Source organism: Oncorhynchus clarkii, chromosome 6 (genome assembly GCF_045791955.1).
Source record: "Oncorhynchus clarkii lewisi isolate Uvic-CL-2024 chromosome 6, UVic_Ocla_1.0, whole genome shotgun sequence".
Taxonomy (NCBI): domain Eukaryota; kingdom Metazoa; phylum Chordata; class Actinopteri; order Salmoniformes; family Salmonidae; genus Oncorhynchus; species Oncorhynchus clarkii.
In genome coordinates this window covers 48,078,559-48,095,556 of record NC_092152.1, presented here as the reverse complement: position 1 = coordinate 48,095,556, position 16,998 = coordinate 48,078,559, and the positions used below count along the sequence as shown (strand labels likewise).

At 41.4% G+C, this 16,998-nt stretch overlaps 1 protein-coding gene across 5 annotated transcripts in view; it reads right to left on the bottom strand.

The window, feature by feature from the left end:
• LOC139411240 (far upstream element-binding protein 3-like) overlaps nt 1-16,998 on the bottom strand; it is a 71,451-nt gene that overhangs the window by 35,187 nt on the left and 19,266 nt on the right. For all 5 annotated transcript variants that reach the window (XM_071157274.1, XM_071157271.1, XM_071157270.1 and 2 more), the window contains exons 6-7: nt 13,642-13,699; nt 13,121-13,283 (exon numbers count right to left, since the gene is read on the bottom strand). In XM_071157274.1, the coding sequence (XP_071013375.1) occupies nt 13,121-13,283; nt 13,642-13,699 (221 nt within the window). The remainder of the gene's footprint in view (nt 1-13,120; nt 13,284-13,641; nt 13,700-16,998) is intronic.

Genomic DNA, 16,998 nt, shown 5'->3' with positions numbered 1-16,998 from the left:
TTTTAAGCGCAATATTTTGTCACGAAAAGATGCTCGACTATGCATAGAATTGACAGCTTTGGAAAGAAAACAGTCTAACGTTAAGATATAAGATATTATCTGTGAGTGCCACAGAACTCATTCTACAGGCGAAACCAAGATGAAACTTCAAACAGGAAATGAGCAGAATCTCTGAAGCTCTGTTTTCAAATGTCTCCTTACATGGCTGTGAATGCAGCAGGAACGAGCCTGCGCTTTCTGTCGTTTCTTCAAGATGTCTGCAGCATTGTGACGTATTTGTAGGCATATCATTGGAAGATTGGCCATAAGAGACTACATTTTCCAGGGGTCCGCCCGGTGTCCTTTGTCTAAATTGGTGCGTAATCTCCAGTTGCGTTCATTTTCTCCTGGGATTCAGAACAGAAAGCACACTTCCACGAACGATATATCATAGAAGAGATATGTGAAAAACACCTTGAGGATTGGTTCTAAACAACGTTTGCCATGTTTCAGTCGATATTATGGAGTTAATTTGGAAAAAAGTTTGGCGTATTGATGACTGGATTTTCATTTTTTTTTTTGGTAGCCAAACGTGACGCACCAAACGGAGCGATTTCTCCTAAACAAATAATCTTTCAGGAAAAACTGAACATTTGCTATCTAACAGAGTCTCCTCATTGAAAACATCTGAAGTTCTTCAAAGGTAAATTATTTTATTTGAATGCTTTTCTGTTTTTTGTGAAAATGTTGCCTGCTAATTGCTAACGCTAATGCTAACGCTAAATGCTAGCTAGCTACTGTTACACAAATGATTGTTTTCCTATGGTTGAGAAGCATATTTTGAAAATCTGAGATGACAGTGTTGTTAACAAAAGGCTAAGCTTGAGAGCTAGCATATTTATTTCATTTCATTTGCGATTTTCATGAATAGTTAACGTTGCGTTATGCTAATGAGCTTGCAGGGATAAATACACTCCTGGATACAGGTTTTTTTGGTAGCCAAACGTGATGTACAAAACGGATCGATTTCTAATACACAAAGAATCTTTTTGGAAAAACTGAACATTTGCTATCTAACTGAGAGTGTCCTCATTGAAAACATCTGAAGTTCTTCAAAGGTAAATTATTTTATTTGAAGGCTTTTCTTGTTTTTGTGAAAATGTTGCATGCTGAATGCTACGCTAAATGCTACGCTAAATGCTACGCTAGGTATCAATACTCTTACACAAATGCTTGTTTTGCTATGGTTGAAAAGCATATTTTGAAAATCTGAGATGACAGTGTTGTTAACAAAAGACTAAGCTTGAGAGCTAGCATATTTATTTCATTTCATTTGTGATTTTCATGAATAGTTGCGTTATGGTAATGAGCTTAGGATCCCGGATCCGGGTTTGCTCGCCGCAACTGGTTAAACAATTTAAAGGCAATGCTACCAAATACTAATTGAGTGTATGTATGTAAACTTCTCACCCACTTTGAATATGATGAAAGAAATAAAAGCTGATATAAACCACTCTACTATTATTCTGACATTTCACATTCTTAAAATAAAGTGGTGAACCTAACTGACCTAAGACAGGGAATTTTTCATGGATTAAATGTCAGTAATTGCACAAAACTGAGTTTAAATGTATTTGGCTAAGGTGTATGTAAACTTCCGACTTCAACTGTATACAGTGTCTTGCGAAAGTATTCGGCCCCCTTGAACTTTGCGACCTTTTGCCACATTTCAGGCTTCAAACATAAAGATATAAAACTGTATTTTTTTGTGAAGAATCAACAACAAGTGGGACACAATCATGAAGTGGAACGACATTTATTGGATATTTAAAACTTTTTTAACAAATCAAAAACTGAAAAATTGGGCGTGCAAAATTATTCAGCCCCTTTACTTTCAGTGAAGCAAACTCTCTCCAGAAGTTCAGTGAGGATCTCTGAATGATCCAATGTTGACCTAAATGACTAATGATGATAAATACAATCCACCTGTGTGTAATCAAGTCTCCGTATAAATGCACCTGCACTGTGATAGTCTCAGAGGTCCGTTAAAAGCGCAGAGAGCATCATGAAGAACAAGGAACACACCAGGCAGGTCCGAGATACTGTTGTGAAGAAGTTTAAAGCCGGATTTGGATACAAAAAGATTTCCCAAGCTTTAAACATCCCAAGGAGCACTGTGCAAGCGATAATATTGAAATGGAAGGAGTATCAGACCACTGCAAATCTACCAAGACCTGGCCGTCCCTCTAAACTTTCAGCTCATACAAGGAGAAGACTGATCAGAGATGCAGCCAATAGGCCCATGATCACTCTGGATGAACTGCAGAGATCTACAGCTGAGGTGGGAGACTCTGTCCATAGGACAACAATCAGTCGTATATTGCACAAATCTGGCCTTTATGGAAGAGTGGCAAGAAGAAAGCCATTTATTAAAGATATCCATAAAAAGTGTTGTTTAAAGTTTGCCACAAGCCACCTGGGAGACACACCAAACATGTGGAAGAAGGTGCTCTGGTCAGATGAAACCAAAATTGAACTTTTTGGCAACACTGCAAAACGTTATGTTTGGCGTAAAAGCAACACAGCTGAACACACCATCCCCACTGTCAAACATGGTGGTGGCAGCATCATGGTTTGGGCCTGCTTTTCTTCAGCAGGGACAGGGAAGATGGTTAAAATTGTTGGGAAGATGGATGGAGCCAAATACAGGACCATTCTGGAAGAAAACCTGATGGAGTCTGCAAAAGACCTGAGACTGGGACGGAGATTTGTCTTGCAAGAAGACAATGATCCAAAACATAAAGCAAAATCTACAATGGAATGGTTCAAAAATAAACATATCCAGGTGTTAGAATGGCCAAGTCAAAGTCCAGACCTGAATCCAATTGAGAATCTGTGGAAAGAACTGAAAACTGCTGTTCACAAATGCTCTCCATCCAACCTCACTGAGCTCGAGCTGTTTTGCAAGGAGGAATGGGAAAAAAATTCAGTCTCACGATGTGCAAAACTGATAGAGACATACCCCAAGCAACTTACAGCTGTAATCGCAGCAAAAGGTGGCGCTACAAAGTATTAACCTCTTGGAACTCCCCATACCGGATCCGGTATCAGGAATACAGACTCAAGCTCATTACCATAACGCAACGTTAACTATTCATGAAAATCGCAAATGAAATGAAATAAATATGCCATCTCGCAAGCTTAGCCTTTTGTAAACAAAACTGTCATCTCAGATTTTCAAAATATGCTTCTCAACCATAGGAAAACAATAATTTGTGTAACAGTAGCTAGCAAACAAAGGATTTAGCGTTAGCATTAGCGTTAGCATCCAGCACGCAACATTTCAACAAAAACATAAAAGCCTTCAAATAAAATCATTTACCTTTGAAGAACTTCTGATGTTTTCAATGAGGATACTCTCAGTTGGATAGCAGATGCTCAGTTTTTCCAAAAAGATTCTTTGTGTATTAGAAATAGCTCCGTTTTATACATCACATTTGGCTACCAAAAAAAACCCGAAAATTCAGTCCTCAAAACGCGAACTTTTTTCCAAATTAACTCCATAATATCGACTGAAAACATGGCAAACGCTGTTTAGAATCAATCATCAAGGTGTTTTTCACATATCTCTTCATTGATACATCGTTCTTGGACACATGCTTTCTCCCCTGAATCAAATGGTAAAGTGGAAGCAGCTGGCAATTGCGCACCGAATTCGACGCAGGACACCAGGCGGACACTTGGAAAATGTAGTCTCTTATGGTCAATCTTCCAATGATATGCCTACAAATACGTCACAATGCTGCTAAGACCTTGGGCGAACGACAGAAAGTGTAGGCTCATTCCTTGCGCAATCACAGCCATATAAGGAGACAATGGAAAACAGAGCTTCAGAAATTCTGCTAATTCCTGGGTGATGCATCATCTTGGTTTCGCCTGTAGAATGAGTTCTGGGGTACTTACAGACAAAATCTTTGCAGATTCTGAAACTTCAGAGTGTTTTCTTTCCAAAACGGTCAAGAATATGCATAGTCGAGCATCTTTTCGTGACAAAATATCGCGCTTAAAACGGGAACGTTTTTTATCCAAAAATGAAATAGCGCCCCCAGAGATCCAACAGGTTAACTTAAGGGGGCTGAATCATTTTGCACGCCCAATTTTTCAGTTTTTGATTTGTTAAAAAAGTTTGAAATATCCAATAAATGTCGTTCCACTTCATGATTGTGTCCCACTTGTTGTTGATTCTTCACAAAAAAATACAGTTTTATATCTTTATGTTTGAAGCCTGAAATGTGGCAAAAGGTCGCAAAGTTCAAGGGGGCCGAATACTTTCGCAAGGCACTGTATATTGTATCTTTGTCTATGCCGCTCTGACACCATTCTTTAGATTTGTGTGCATTGGGTAAATGTTGTGAAATTGTTAGATATTACTGCACTGTCGGAGCTATAAACACAAGCATATGCTCACCATATGTGGGAACTCTTTCAAGACTATTGGAAACTATTGGAAAAGCATTCCAGGTGAAGCTGGTTGAGAGAATGCCAAGATTGTGCAAAGCTGCCATCAAAGCAAAGTGTGGCTACTTTAAATGATTTAAAATCTAAAATACATTGATTTGTTTAACACTTTTTTGGTTAGGACATGATTCCATGTGGGTTATTTCATAGGTTTGATGTCTTCACAATTATTCTACAATGTACAAAATAGTATCAAGAAAGAAAAACCCTTAAATGAGTAGGTGTGTCCAAGGTGTAGGAACTGTATGTGTAATGTTAAAGCTGATCTACCCCCTTTGGGATAAAATATTGAATTTGGCCTTTCCAGTTCCTTTTTTGTCATTTAGCAGATGCTCTTGTCCAGAGCAACTTACTGCAAGTGCTGGTGAGGGGGAGCATTATTTAAGATACTGTTTGCAGAGGTAGGGTTTTAGATGTTTAGGATAGGGAGGAGACTCTGCTGTCCTAGCTTCAGGGGGAAGCTGGTTCCACCATTGGGGTGCCAGGAGAGAGAAAAGCTTAGACTGTGCTGAGCAGGAGCTGCCCTCCCATAGGGGTTGGAGGGCCAAGAGACCTGAGGTGGCAGAATGGAGTGCCCGGGTTGGGGAATAGGGTTTGAGCATAGCCTGAAGATAGGGACGGGCAGTTCCTCTTGCTGTTCTGTAGGTAAGCACCGCGGTCTTGTAGCGGATGCAAGCTTCGACTGGAAGCCAGTGGAGTGTGTGGAGGAGAGGGGTGACATGAGAGAACTTGGCAAGGTTGAAAATCAGGCAGGCTGCAGTGTTCTGGATAAGTTGCAGGGGTTTGATGGCACAAGCGGGGAGCCCAGTCAACAGCGAGTTGGAGTAATCTAGCCAGGTGAGGACAAGTGCCTGGATTAGGACCTGCAAAGCTTCCTGTATGATGTAGGGTCGTACTCTACGGATGTTGAAGAGCATGAACCTGCAGGAGTGGGTCACTGCTTTGATGTTTGTAGAAAACGATAGGGTGTTTGTCCAGGGTCACACCAAGGTTATTTTTTACTCTGGGAGAGTGACACTGTGGAGTTGTCAATTGTGATGGAGATGGTCTTTGAGCGTGCAGGCCTTCCCCGGGAGGAAGAGCAGTTCGGTCTTGTCAAGCTTGAGGTTGAGGTGGTGGGCCGACATCCAAGTTGAGATATCTGCCAGGCACGCAGAGATGCGTGTCGCCACCTGGGTGTCAGAAGGGGGAGGGGGGGGTAGTAGTTGAGTGTCATCTGCATAGCAATGAAAGGAGAGACCATGTGAGGATATGACGGAGCCGAGTGACTTGGTGTATAGAGGAGAACCGAGCACTGGGGGCGAGAGTACGTGGTGCAGACACACGTCACCTGGTAGGAGCGGCCTGTCAGGTAGGTTGCAATTCAAGAGTGTTCAGAGCCTGAGATGCCCAGCCCTGAGAGGGTGGAGAGGAGGATTTGATGGTTCACTGTGTCGAAGGCAGCGGATAGATCTAGAAGGATGAGAACAGAGAGAGAGAGAGTCAGCTTTGGCAGTGCAGAGAGCCTCTGGGACACAGAGAAGAGCAGTCTCAGGTCAAGAAGATCGTTCTGAGAGCGATAATGAGAAAGTTGGTGTTGGTTTCTTGAGGAGGGGAGGAACTTTGGACATTTTGAAGTCGAGAGGGGACAGAGCCAGTGGTCAGGGATGAGTTGATGAGGGAAGTGAGGAATGGGAGAAGGTCTCCAGAGATGGTCTTGAGAAGGGAGGAGGGGATGTGGTCAAGTGGGTAAGTTGTCAGGCGGCTAGACCTCAGGATGTCATCTGGAGAAAGAAGTCAAGGTGTAGGGTTGATCTGTGTGAGTGAATTTGTCAAGCTTTTTTCCAAAGTGGTTGACAAAGTCATCCACAAAGAGGGGGGGGGGGGGTGTGGCGGATTAAGGAGGGAAGGCCGACATAGGCAGTGCAATGGATTAAAACGAAGCCCATGCAAGAAAACAGATATATGTAGCTTAAACTGACGCGGTTTGACAGGGATTTTTTTATTATGTTACTTAGATTGACGCACGGGTGTGTCAATAAACACAATCTTGTCATTAATAGTGTTGTTGCTCCTAATTAAAGCATTTGTATCCTTATCTTTAAAAATGATAAACTGAATGAAACGTTTCAAAGATAATTCGTAAAAATACAAAAACTTCACAGATCTTCATTGTAAAGTGTTTAACAATGCCGCAAGGAGGCATGAGGACTGCAGATGTGGCAAGGGCAATAAATTGCAATGTCCGTACTGTGAGACGCCTAAGACAGCGCTACAGGGAGACAGGACGGACAGCTGATTGTCCTCGCAGTGGCAGACCACGTGTAACAACACCGCAACAGGATCGGTACATCTGAACGTCACACCTGGTACAGGCTGGCAACAACTGCCAGAGTTACACCAGGAACGCACAATCCCTCCATCAGTGCTCACACTGTCCGCAATAGGCTGAGAGTGGCTGGACTGAGGGCTTGTAGACCTGTTGTAAGGCAGGTCCTCACCAGACATCACTGAAAACAACGTCACCTATGGGCTGGACCAGACAGGACTGGCAAAAAGTTATCTTCACTGACGAGTCGCAGTTTTGTCTCACCAGGGGTGATGGTCGGATTTGAGTTGATCGTTGAAGTAATGAACGTTACACCGAGGCCTGTACTCTGGAGCGGGAGCGATTTGGAAGTGGAGGTTCCGTCATGGTCTGGGGCGGTGTGTCACAGCATCATCGGACTGAGCTTATCGGACCCCCCTTTGTTCAGGGACACATTATTCAATTTCTGTTAGTCACATGTCTGTGGAACTTGTTTATTTTATGTCTCAGTTCTTGAATATTTTGTTCATAGAAATATTTACACGTTAAGTTTACTGAAAATAAACGCAGTTGACAGTGATAGGACGTTTCTTTTTTTGCTGAGTTTAACTGGTTTGGCGAGTGTTCGTTTTGTGAGATGTGTGAGATGTTTACCAGGTTTATTTTCTATTAAATCGTATGCTTTACTGGAGTTTAACCTGTAGTTGTTGGCTCTCTTCAAAAGTAAAATATATTATTCCTGCTTAAGTTCAGGAATTGTATTTTCTTATTTTCCTTGTAAATATTTCTTATGGGTTCTTTCTAAAAAAAAAAAAAAGTTTGTCTTCTTTTCTGTCTACATTTGCAACGGTAAAGGTTTATTTTAAATCACGAATTTCATAAATTTCAGGGTCTTGAAAATGTGCCTGTTCATTCTCCATATTCTGTCACTAACTGTTATTTGTAGTTGGGAAAAGTAATATCCAGGTGTCCTGTAAATTATTTGTATGTAGATATGACATTTTTCCACCTCTTTGGAGGCTCCTTAAAATGTGCCTTTTGAATTGCTATGTCTGTCTAACTTGTCAAATATGTGATTTAAGTCACCTGCTAAAAAAATAGTTCCTGTCTGGATTTTATCTACTATTGCTTGAATTACACTACGTTCAAACATTTGGGGCCACTTAGAAATGCCCCTTGTCTTTGAAAGAAATGCACATTTGTTGTGCTTTTCGTTCAAAAACAAGGAAATGTCTTTGTGACCCCAAACTTTTGAACGGTAGTGTATATTTAAAGAAAACAGATTTGCCCCTATGTGGATATGCAATGAAATAATGTGTATTTCACCCCATGTAAGGTACATTACAAGATTAAAAAACAACCTTCTTGGTCTGGGGCTGGGATATAAGGGAAGAAAATGTCATTGCATGTCAGTGATTCTCTCGTTAACACAGGTGTGAGTGTTGATGAGGACAAGGCTGGCGATCACTCTGTCATGCTGATATAGTTCAAATAAAAGACTAGAAGCTTCAAAAGGAGGGTGGTGCTTGGAATCATTGTTCTTCCTCTGTCAATCATGGTTACCTGTAAGGAAACACGTGCCGTCATCATTTGAACAAAAAGGGCTTCGCAGGCAAGGATATTGCTGCCAGTAAGATTGCAGCTAAATCAACCATTTATCGGATCATCAAGAACTTCAAGGAGAGCGGTTCAGCAAGTGCCAAGACCGTCTCCTAAAGTTGATTCAGCTGCGGGATCGGGGCACCACCAGTACAGAGCTTGCTCAGGAATGGCAGCAGGCAGGTGTGAGAGCATCTGCACACACAGTGAGGCGAAGACTTTTGGAGGATGGCCTGGTGTCAAGAAGGGCAGCAAAGAAGCCACTTCTCTCCAGGAAAAACATCAGGGACAGACTGATATTCTGCAAAAGGTACAGCGATTGGACTGCTGAGTACTGGGGTAAAGTCATTTTCACTGATTGTTTGGGGCATCTGGAAAAAAGCTTGTCCGGAGAAGACAAGGTGAGCACAGCACTACCATCAGTCCTGTGTCATGCCAACAGTAAAGCATCCTGAGACCATTCATGTGTGGGGTTGCTTCTCAGCCAAGGGAGTGGGCTCACTCGCAATTTTGCCTAAGAACACAGCCATGAATAAAGAATGGTACCAACACATCCTTCGAGAGCAACTTCTCCCAACCATCCAGGAACAGTTTGGTGACGAACAATGCCTTTTCCAGCATGATGGAGCACCTTGCTTTAAGGCAAAAGTGATAACTAAGTGGCTCGGGGAACAAAACATTGATATTTTGGGTCCATGGCCAGGAAATTCCCCAGACCTTAATTGCATTAAGAACTTGTGGTCAATCCTCAAGAGGCGGGTGGACAAACAAAAACCCACAATTTCTGACAAACTCCAAGCATTGATTTTGCAAGAATGGGCTGCCGTCAGTCAGGAATTAGCCCAGAAGTTAATTGACAGCATGCCAGGGCGGATTGCAGAGGTCTTGAAAAAGAAGGGTCAACAGTGCAAATATTGACTCTTTGCATCAACTTTATGTAATTGTCAATAAAAGCCATTGACACTTATGAAATGCTTGTAATTATACTTCAGTATTTCATAGTAACATCTGATAAAAATATCTAAAGGCAATGAAGCAGAAAACTTTGTGGAAATTAATATTTGTGTCATTCTCAAAACTGGCAAAATTGGCCACGGCATATTATATAACGTGTGACCATGTAGAAAGAACAGACATTTAACAGAAAACAATATAAAATATTTAAAAAATATATAAAGCACTTCTTTGTACTTTGAGGCACTGTGCCTTTTTAGGGCTTTTAAAACTCCAACTCCTCTCCTAACAAATTAAAATAAAGTGGCTGGTGGGGCTCTACTTGGAGAGAGTGGGTCCACAAAGAGACCGAAGGCATCAAGCCTAATTCAGGAGTGTCTGATTCCCTCCCAGCCACACCATCCCAATCCCATCTCCACTCTCACCAATAACAACCATTGAATATTAGCTATAATATAATATATAAATTAGCTATAAATGGCAAACAAGGAATAATAATGACTACCCAGAATGTTTATTCATTTTAGTGCCTATCCAAACTAGTGTGTGTTTGTGTGGATGTGTGTGTATATCTGTTAGGTTGGATAAAAAGCAGAAGTCATATTTCAAGCCTGTATGGACTAATAAAGCCGGCTGTGAATGAGTCCCATAGGGCGGCTCACAATTGGCCCAGCGTCGTCCGGATTCGGTCGGTGTAGGCCGTCATTGTAAATAAGAATGTTCTTAACTGACTTAACTAGTTAAAAAAAGGTTATATTTAAAAAAAATGTATTTAAAATAAAGTCTTATCTTATAGCTGTTCTATAGATGTGCGTGGGTGTGTTTGTGTATACGAACGGGAGTATGAGGGAAGAGTAAGGGATAGTGAATATGATTATGTCTAGGAGGGTGGGAGAGAATGGGTGTGTGGATGTATAGGCTATATGTTGTGTGGGAATGGTAAGTCGATGGATGGATGGATAAGTGTGTCTGAGAGGAAGGGAGAACTTTAACCCCTGACCCCACACCATAACAGAGCTGCCAGAACCCTCATTTACTCAAGTGTTTCCTTTGTTTTGGCAGTTACTGGCAGTAATTACTTGATGTTCAAATCACAAATGAGCTTTACAGGTGGATACAGTTGAGAAAAGACTGCAGAGACTAGACAATGAACATTTCCAAATGAAAATGTGTGTGCAAGTATTTATGGTTGCGAAATAAGTTGTAGTGGGGTTAACCTGTCTGCGCACTGAACTAACTAGCGGGCTGAAATTCCACAACATACGGTGATCGCTACATAAATAGTAATATTAAACATTCATGAAAATACAAGTGTCTCACATGTATCGAAAGCCTAGAATCTTGCTAATCCAACTGCGTTGTCAGATTTAAAAAAGGATTTACTGCGAAAGAATACGATGCGATTATCTGAGCATAGAGCCCCATAAAAAACAACAATTTTACTAGCACAAACTGCATTAAAATAAATTGTTTACCTTTGACGATCTTCGTCTGTTTGCAATTCCAATGCTCATTGTTACACAATTAATGATCTTTTGTTTGATAAAATGTGTTTTTATAGCCCAACACGAAACATTTTGTGAACCGCTTGTGTCGTGAATTCCGTCTCATTCCATTTTCGACGACACATTCCGGGTAAATAACCCCCACAGAACGTGACTTTTCCAGTCATGTTTGGTTTCACTGCAATCAACTGGTTTGTTTGTAACACAATCAAAAGCGATGGGCCATTTCGCGGGACGTATTGACTGAAAAAAAACGATTTGAAGACAACAAGTCATGACATCATTGTGCACCAATGATTTGCCCGCTGTTTCGTTGATTGACTGTCTTTTAACCCAATGACCACTGATCGTCTTGAAATCTAGCTGGGTAGATAGCCAATGAGCTGAGGTAAACGGCAATAGGTCAAGTTTATGTGTTGCAAGACCAACCCATGAAGCAAGCTCCAGGATAAAGAGTAATTCGCCATTGGGGTTTCATACCGGAAGGAGAAACACATATTACGCACTGCATTGTTTGGTAAACGTGTAGATTTAGCTGTTTATATATCAATCAGTTTGGCGACTAAGTCAGGGAAAGCTAAATCTAAGTCTAGATATACAGATGTACACACAATTTTAGAATAAATTGATTGGGAAAGTGAGACAGATTGTTGTAGGACGATTCATTTAGCGATTGTGGAGGAATATTTTTGAACGGGAGAGGACATCGTTTTGGACTGGTAAGTTCTTATCATGCTAATGCCCTTGTTTGAAATTAATAATATAAAATATTATTTGTGATTTTTATTTTATTTTAGAAGCAATATATAAACATGTAATGTCATGAAATGTGAGATGCGTGTGTCTGCCGCCCCACCCCAACTCACATGAAATAGCCTATTTGAGGCTGTTGAGGGGAGGGCAGGCCCACAACAATGGCCAAAGTGAAATGGAGACAGTAGATACAGCTGGTCTGTTGTAATATAATAAAGACAGTAGATCTAGCTGAAATGTCATAATATAAAAGAGACAGTAGATCAAGCAGGTCATAATATATTCAACCTTATGTTCCCCGTACTCCATATATATATATATATGTTTATTATACCTGTTGAATAAGGGCTCATATGTGAAACTATTCTAACTGAACATTTTCTTTCACAGTGACACTGACTCCGAATGGGAGTTTATCCGGTGTCCTGTGTGAATTTAAGTATGCTCTCTCTAATTTTCTCTCTGTGAGGACCTGAGCCCTAGAACCATGCGTCAGGACTACCTGGCATGATGACTCCTTGCTGTCCCCAGTCCACCTGGCCTTGCTGCTGTTCCAGTTTCAACTGTTCTGCCTGCGGCTATGGAACCCTAAACTGTTCATTTTTACTCTTGAGGTGCTGTCCTGTTGCACCCTCTACAACCACTGTGATCTCCACCCGGCACAGCCAGAAGAGGACTGGCCACCCCTCATAGCCTGGTTCCTCTCTAGGTTTCTTCCTAGGTTTTTGCCTTTCTAGGGAGTTTTTCCTAGCCACCGTGCTTCTACACCTGCATTGCTTGCTGTTTGGGGTTTTAGGCTGGGGCTATATAAATTGATTTGTTTTGATAGAGGACTGAGGGTCTTCCAAATATTGAAAGTGTGTAAATAGTTAGAATACCATTTTGGTATTATGTATACAGTTATTTGTTTCAAAATGTATACCTTCACCAATTTGGCCACTTGGGTACATTTGGGCTACTTGTGTGGGACACCTGGGTGACTTCATGATAAATGTCATGTAGCACACTCATTTTGGAAGTTATCATTCTGAAACCTTGCACAAGTACTGTTGCCCTCTTATATTTTTCACTGAAATTGTTCTCATCATCCTATCTGAATGTTTGTTTTATCTTGTTCATTTTAAAGATGATGATACGAAAATAAAAAACGTATGTTTTTTTCCATTCTTTTATCAGATCTATTGTGTTATATTCTCCTACATTCAACACTCCTACATTCAATTCACATTTACACAAACTTCAGAGTGTTTTCTTTCAAATGGTACCAAAAATATGCATATCCTTAGTTCTGTGCCTGAGCTACAGGCTGTTAGATGTGGGTATGTCTTCAGGCGGAAATTGCACAAAGTAGGGGGAGCTCTAAGAGGTTAAAAAAAGCTTTGTAGGCCTAGTACCAGTAGTGACTGCAGTTATAATGGTAGTAATAAGGCTAGTTGTAGATCATAGAGGATTAGTATAGTAGGCTAGAGGAAGTACTATAGCCCAAGAGAACTGATTTAAAAAATATATATCTTAGAAGGCATACCTGCAGTTGCTTGATGGTTTCCCCTCCCCTCCCGATGACTAGGCCCACTTTGCTGGCTGGGATGAGCATCTCGTGGACTGAGCTGTTGTCCTCAGCCTCGCTGTGGAACCCAGGGCTGTTTCGACAGCGGTCCACTATCTGCCCAAGCATTCTTTTGGCCTGCCTGGTGGAGAGCAAACAGTTGCATATCAATGATGTATAGATGTGATGTATTTTTAGGTAATACCCAATTACATACTGTACCATGATTGCCTAATATGACTGCCTACAGTGTCAACATTTTATGATTAGTCCACAATGTGGTTTTTAAAACTGTATTATGTATGGTCAATTACTGTAATATTATGGAGTAACAGTTAAATAAATGTGTAGTTTTGAAGTTAATACAGTGTGTGAGCATCTATAGACCATCAATAATGGGACATATTGTTCTTTTCAAAAATGACAAAGGATTGTTGACGATACTGCTACTGAGTTTATAGAATTTCTGTCACGTTCAACGTCTCAATATAGAAACTCACTCAATGCTCTCTGGGGTTCCATTGAGGGAGCAGGCTCTGTCCATCATACCGCCACTCTCTACAACGAGAAAGAACCGCTGGCATACAGTTAAAGGAGTCAAGTTTTTGAGATAGAACCCTTTCGGTACAGAACATAAACGCTCATGATAATGCATTTTGCATCATCACCTCATTGCTGACAGCCTTGATTAGCTTGTGTCCTACTGTATGTTAATGAGATATAAAAGTAAAAGCAATCTGATATTGGTTATTATCTAACATAAGGACAGGAAGTGTTGGGAAGTGTGTGTAGTCACAGACATTAAGGGACATACTGTACAATGGGGCTGACAAACATCGCAGCTCTGCTTCTAGCTCCTAAGCAACTTTGCAGTATTTTGTTTTTTTGGTGTGTTAATTCTTACATTAGTAGCCCAGAATGTTTTTTGCGTTATTACATACAGCCGGAAATAACTTTGGGATATCAGAGCGGCGGTAACTAACCAGCATTGCGACCAGGAATACGTCTTTGCCGAATTGGATTCTTTGTTCTTACCCCCCCAGGGCAATTGAACTTACCCCAGAGGCTGCTCCAAGATGCCACCGGAGGAGAAGAGGTATTCTAGTCCGACTCAGGAGGCGTGCACACCATCCACCACTTCCGAGTATATCACTAACTAATGTTCAGTCTATGGACAATAAAGTAGACAAGCTCAGGGTGAGGATCTCCCTCCAGAGAGACATCGGGGACTGTAACATACACTGTATCACAGAATCATGGCTCTCTCCCGAAATACTGTCTCCATCCATAAAGCCAGCTGGGTTCTCAGTACCTCCCGCAGACAAGAATAAAGAACTCTCCTGGTAGAAGAAAGGCGGTAGTGTATGTTTCATGATAACACACAGAAACTCAAGTCCTTTTGTTCACCCAACCTAGTATATCTCACAATCAAATGCCGACGAATTACCTCCCAAGAAAATTATCTTCGGTTATAGTCACAGCCGTGTATATTCCGCGTCAAGCCGATACAACGGCGGCCCTCAAGGAGCTACACTGGACTGTGTGCAAACCGGAAACCACATATCCACATATTGACTATAGCTCAGCCTTCAACACCATAGTACTCTCAGAGCTCATCATTAAGCTTGGAGCCCTGGGACTGAACACCGCCCTGTGCATCCTGATTGGACGCCCCCAGGTGGTGAAGGTAGAAAACAACACTGCCACTTCGCTGACCTCAATTTACAGGGAGGAAGTGAAGACCCTGGCGGAGTGGTGCCAGGAAATTAACCTCTCCCTCAACGTCAACAAAACGAAGGAGCTGATCGTGGACTTCAGGAAACAGCAGATGGAGCATGCCCCTATCCACATCGCTGGGACCGCAGTGGAGAAGGTGAAAAGCTTCAGTTCCTCTGCGTACATGTCACTGACACTCTGAAATGGTCCAAATAAACAGACAGTGTGATTTAGAAGGTGCAACTGCACCTCTTCAAAGTACAGAGAGATCCTTGATGAAAACCTGCTCCAGAGTGCTTAGGACCTCAGACTGGTATCAAGGTTCACCTTCCAACAGGACAAAGACCCGAATCACACAGCCAAGACACACAGACGCAGGAGTGGCTTCAGGACAAGTCGCTGAATGTCCTTGAGTGGCACAGCCAGAGCCCGGACTTGAACCCGATCAAACATCTCTGGAGAGACCTGAAAATAGCTGTGCAGCAACGCTCCCCATCCAACCTGAGATAGCTTGAGAGGATCTGCAGAGAATGGGAGAAACTCCCCAAATACAGGTGCCAAGCTTTTAGTGTCATACCCAAGAAGACAAAACGGCTGTAATCGCTGCCAAAGGTGCTTCAACAAAGTACTGAGTAAAGGGTCTGAATACTAATGTAAACATCATATCTGTTTTTTTTATTATTCTAAATTAGTAAAAAAAAACAAAAAAACTTTTTGCTTTGTCATTACTGTGTATTGTGTGAAGAAGAAAAAAAATGTGGAAAAAGTCAAGGGGTCTGAATAGTTTCCGAAGGCACTGTACTCGTGATGCACCGATATTACATTTTTGGCCAATACCAATAACATATATTTAAAATTGTAGCTGCCTTTTAAGCATTCCAGTACAGTTAAATAGTTAACACACACACAAACACACATGGACGCAGCGGTCTAAGGCACTGCATCTCAGTGCAAGAGGCGTCACTACAGTCCCTGGTTCGAATCCAGGCTGTATCACATCCGACCATGATTGGGAGCCCCATTGTGCGGCACACAATTGGCCCAGCGTCGTCCGGCCGTCATTGTAAATAAGAATTTGTTCTTAACCTCTCTGGGATATGTGCAACGGTAGCGTCCCATCTGGCCAATATCCAGTGAATATGCAGAGCACCAAATTCAAATAAATTACTATAAAAATGTAACTTTGATGAAATCACACATTCAATATACCAAATTAAAGCTACACTTGCTGTGAATCCAGCCAATGTGTCAGATTTCATAAATGCTTTACCGCGAAAGCAAACAATGTTATTATCTGAGGATAGCACCATAGTAAACAAAGAGAGAAAAGCATATTTCAACCCTGCAGGTCACAAATGGTCCTTTTGTTCGATTAATTCCATCGATATATATATCCAAAATGTCCATTTATTTGGCGCGTTTGATCCAGAAAAACACCGGTTCCAACTTGCGCAACGTGACTACAAAATATCTCAAAAGTTACCTGTAAGCATTGTCCAAACAATTCAATCTACTTTTGTAATACAACTTTAGCTATTTTTTAACGTAAATAATCGATAAAATTGAAGACGGGATAAACAGCGTTAAATACAGGATTTCTGGTCACGCGCCTCTATCTAACAGTACACTTCAAGTTACCCTCATTCTGGATGGCCGTACTTCTTCATTACACACAAAGGGAAAAACTCAACCAATTTCTAAAGACTGTTGACATCCAGTGGAAGTGATGGGAACTGCAAGCCCCTGCCTTAGAATTCTAGATTCCCAATGAAAACCCATTGAAAAGAGAGTGACCTCAAAAAAAAAAAATCCTGGATTGTTTGTCCTCTGGGTTTTGCCTGCCAAATAAGTTATGTTATACTCACAGACATCATTCAAACAGTTTTAGAAACTTCAGAGTGTTTTCTATCCAAATCTACTAATAATATGCATATCCTGGCGTCTGAGCCAGAGTAGCAGGCCGTTTACTTTGGACACGCTTTTCATCCGGACGTGCAAATACTGCCCCCTATCCCAAAGAAGTTAACTGACTTGCCTAGTTAAATAAAGGTCACACACACACACACACACACACACACACACAAAAGTTATTTGTTGGCATTTACTTATGTCCCCATTATCATCAAAACCTATTTCTGTCA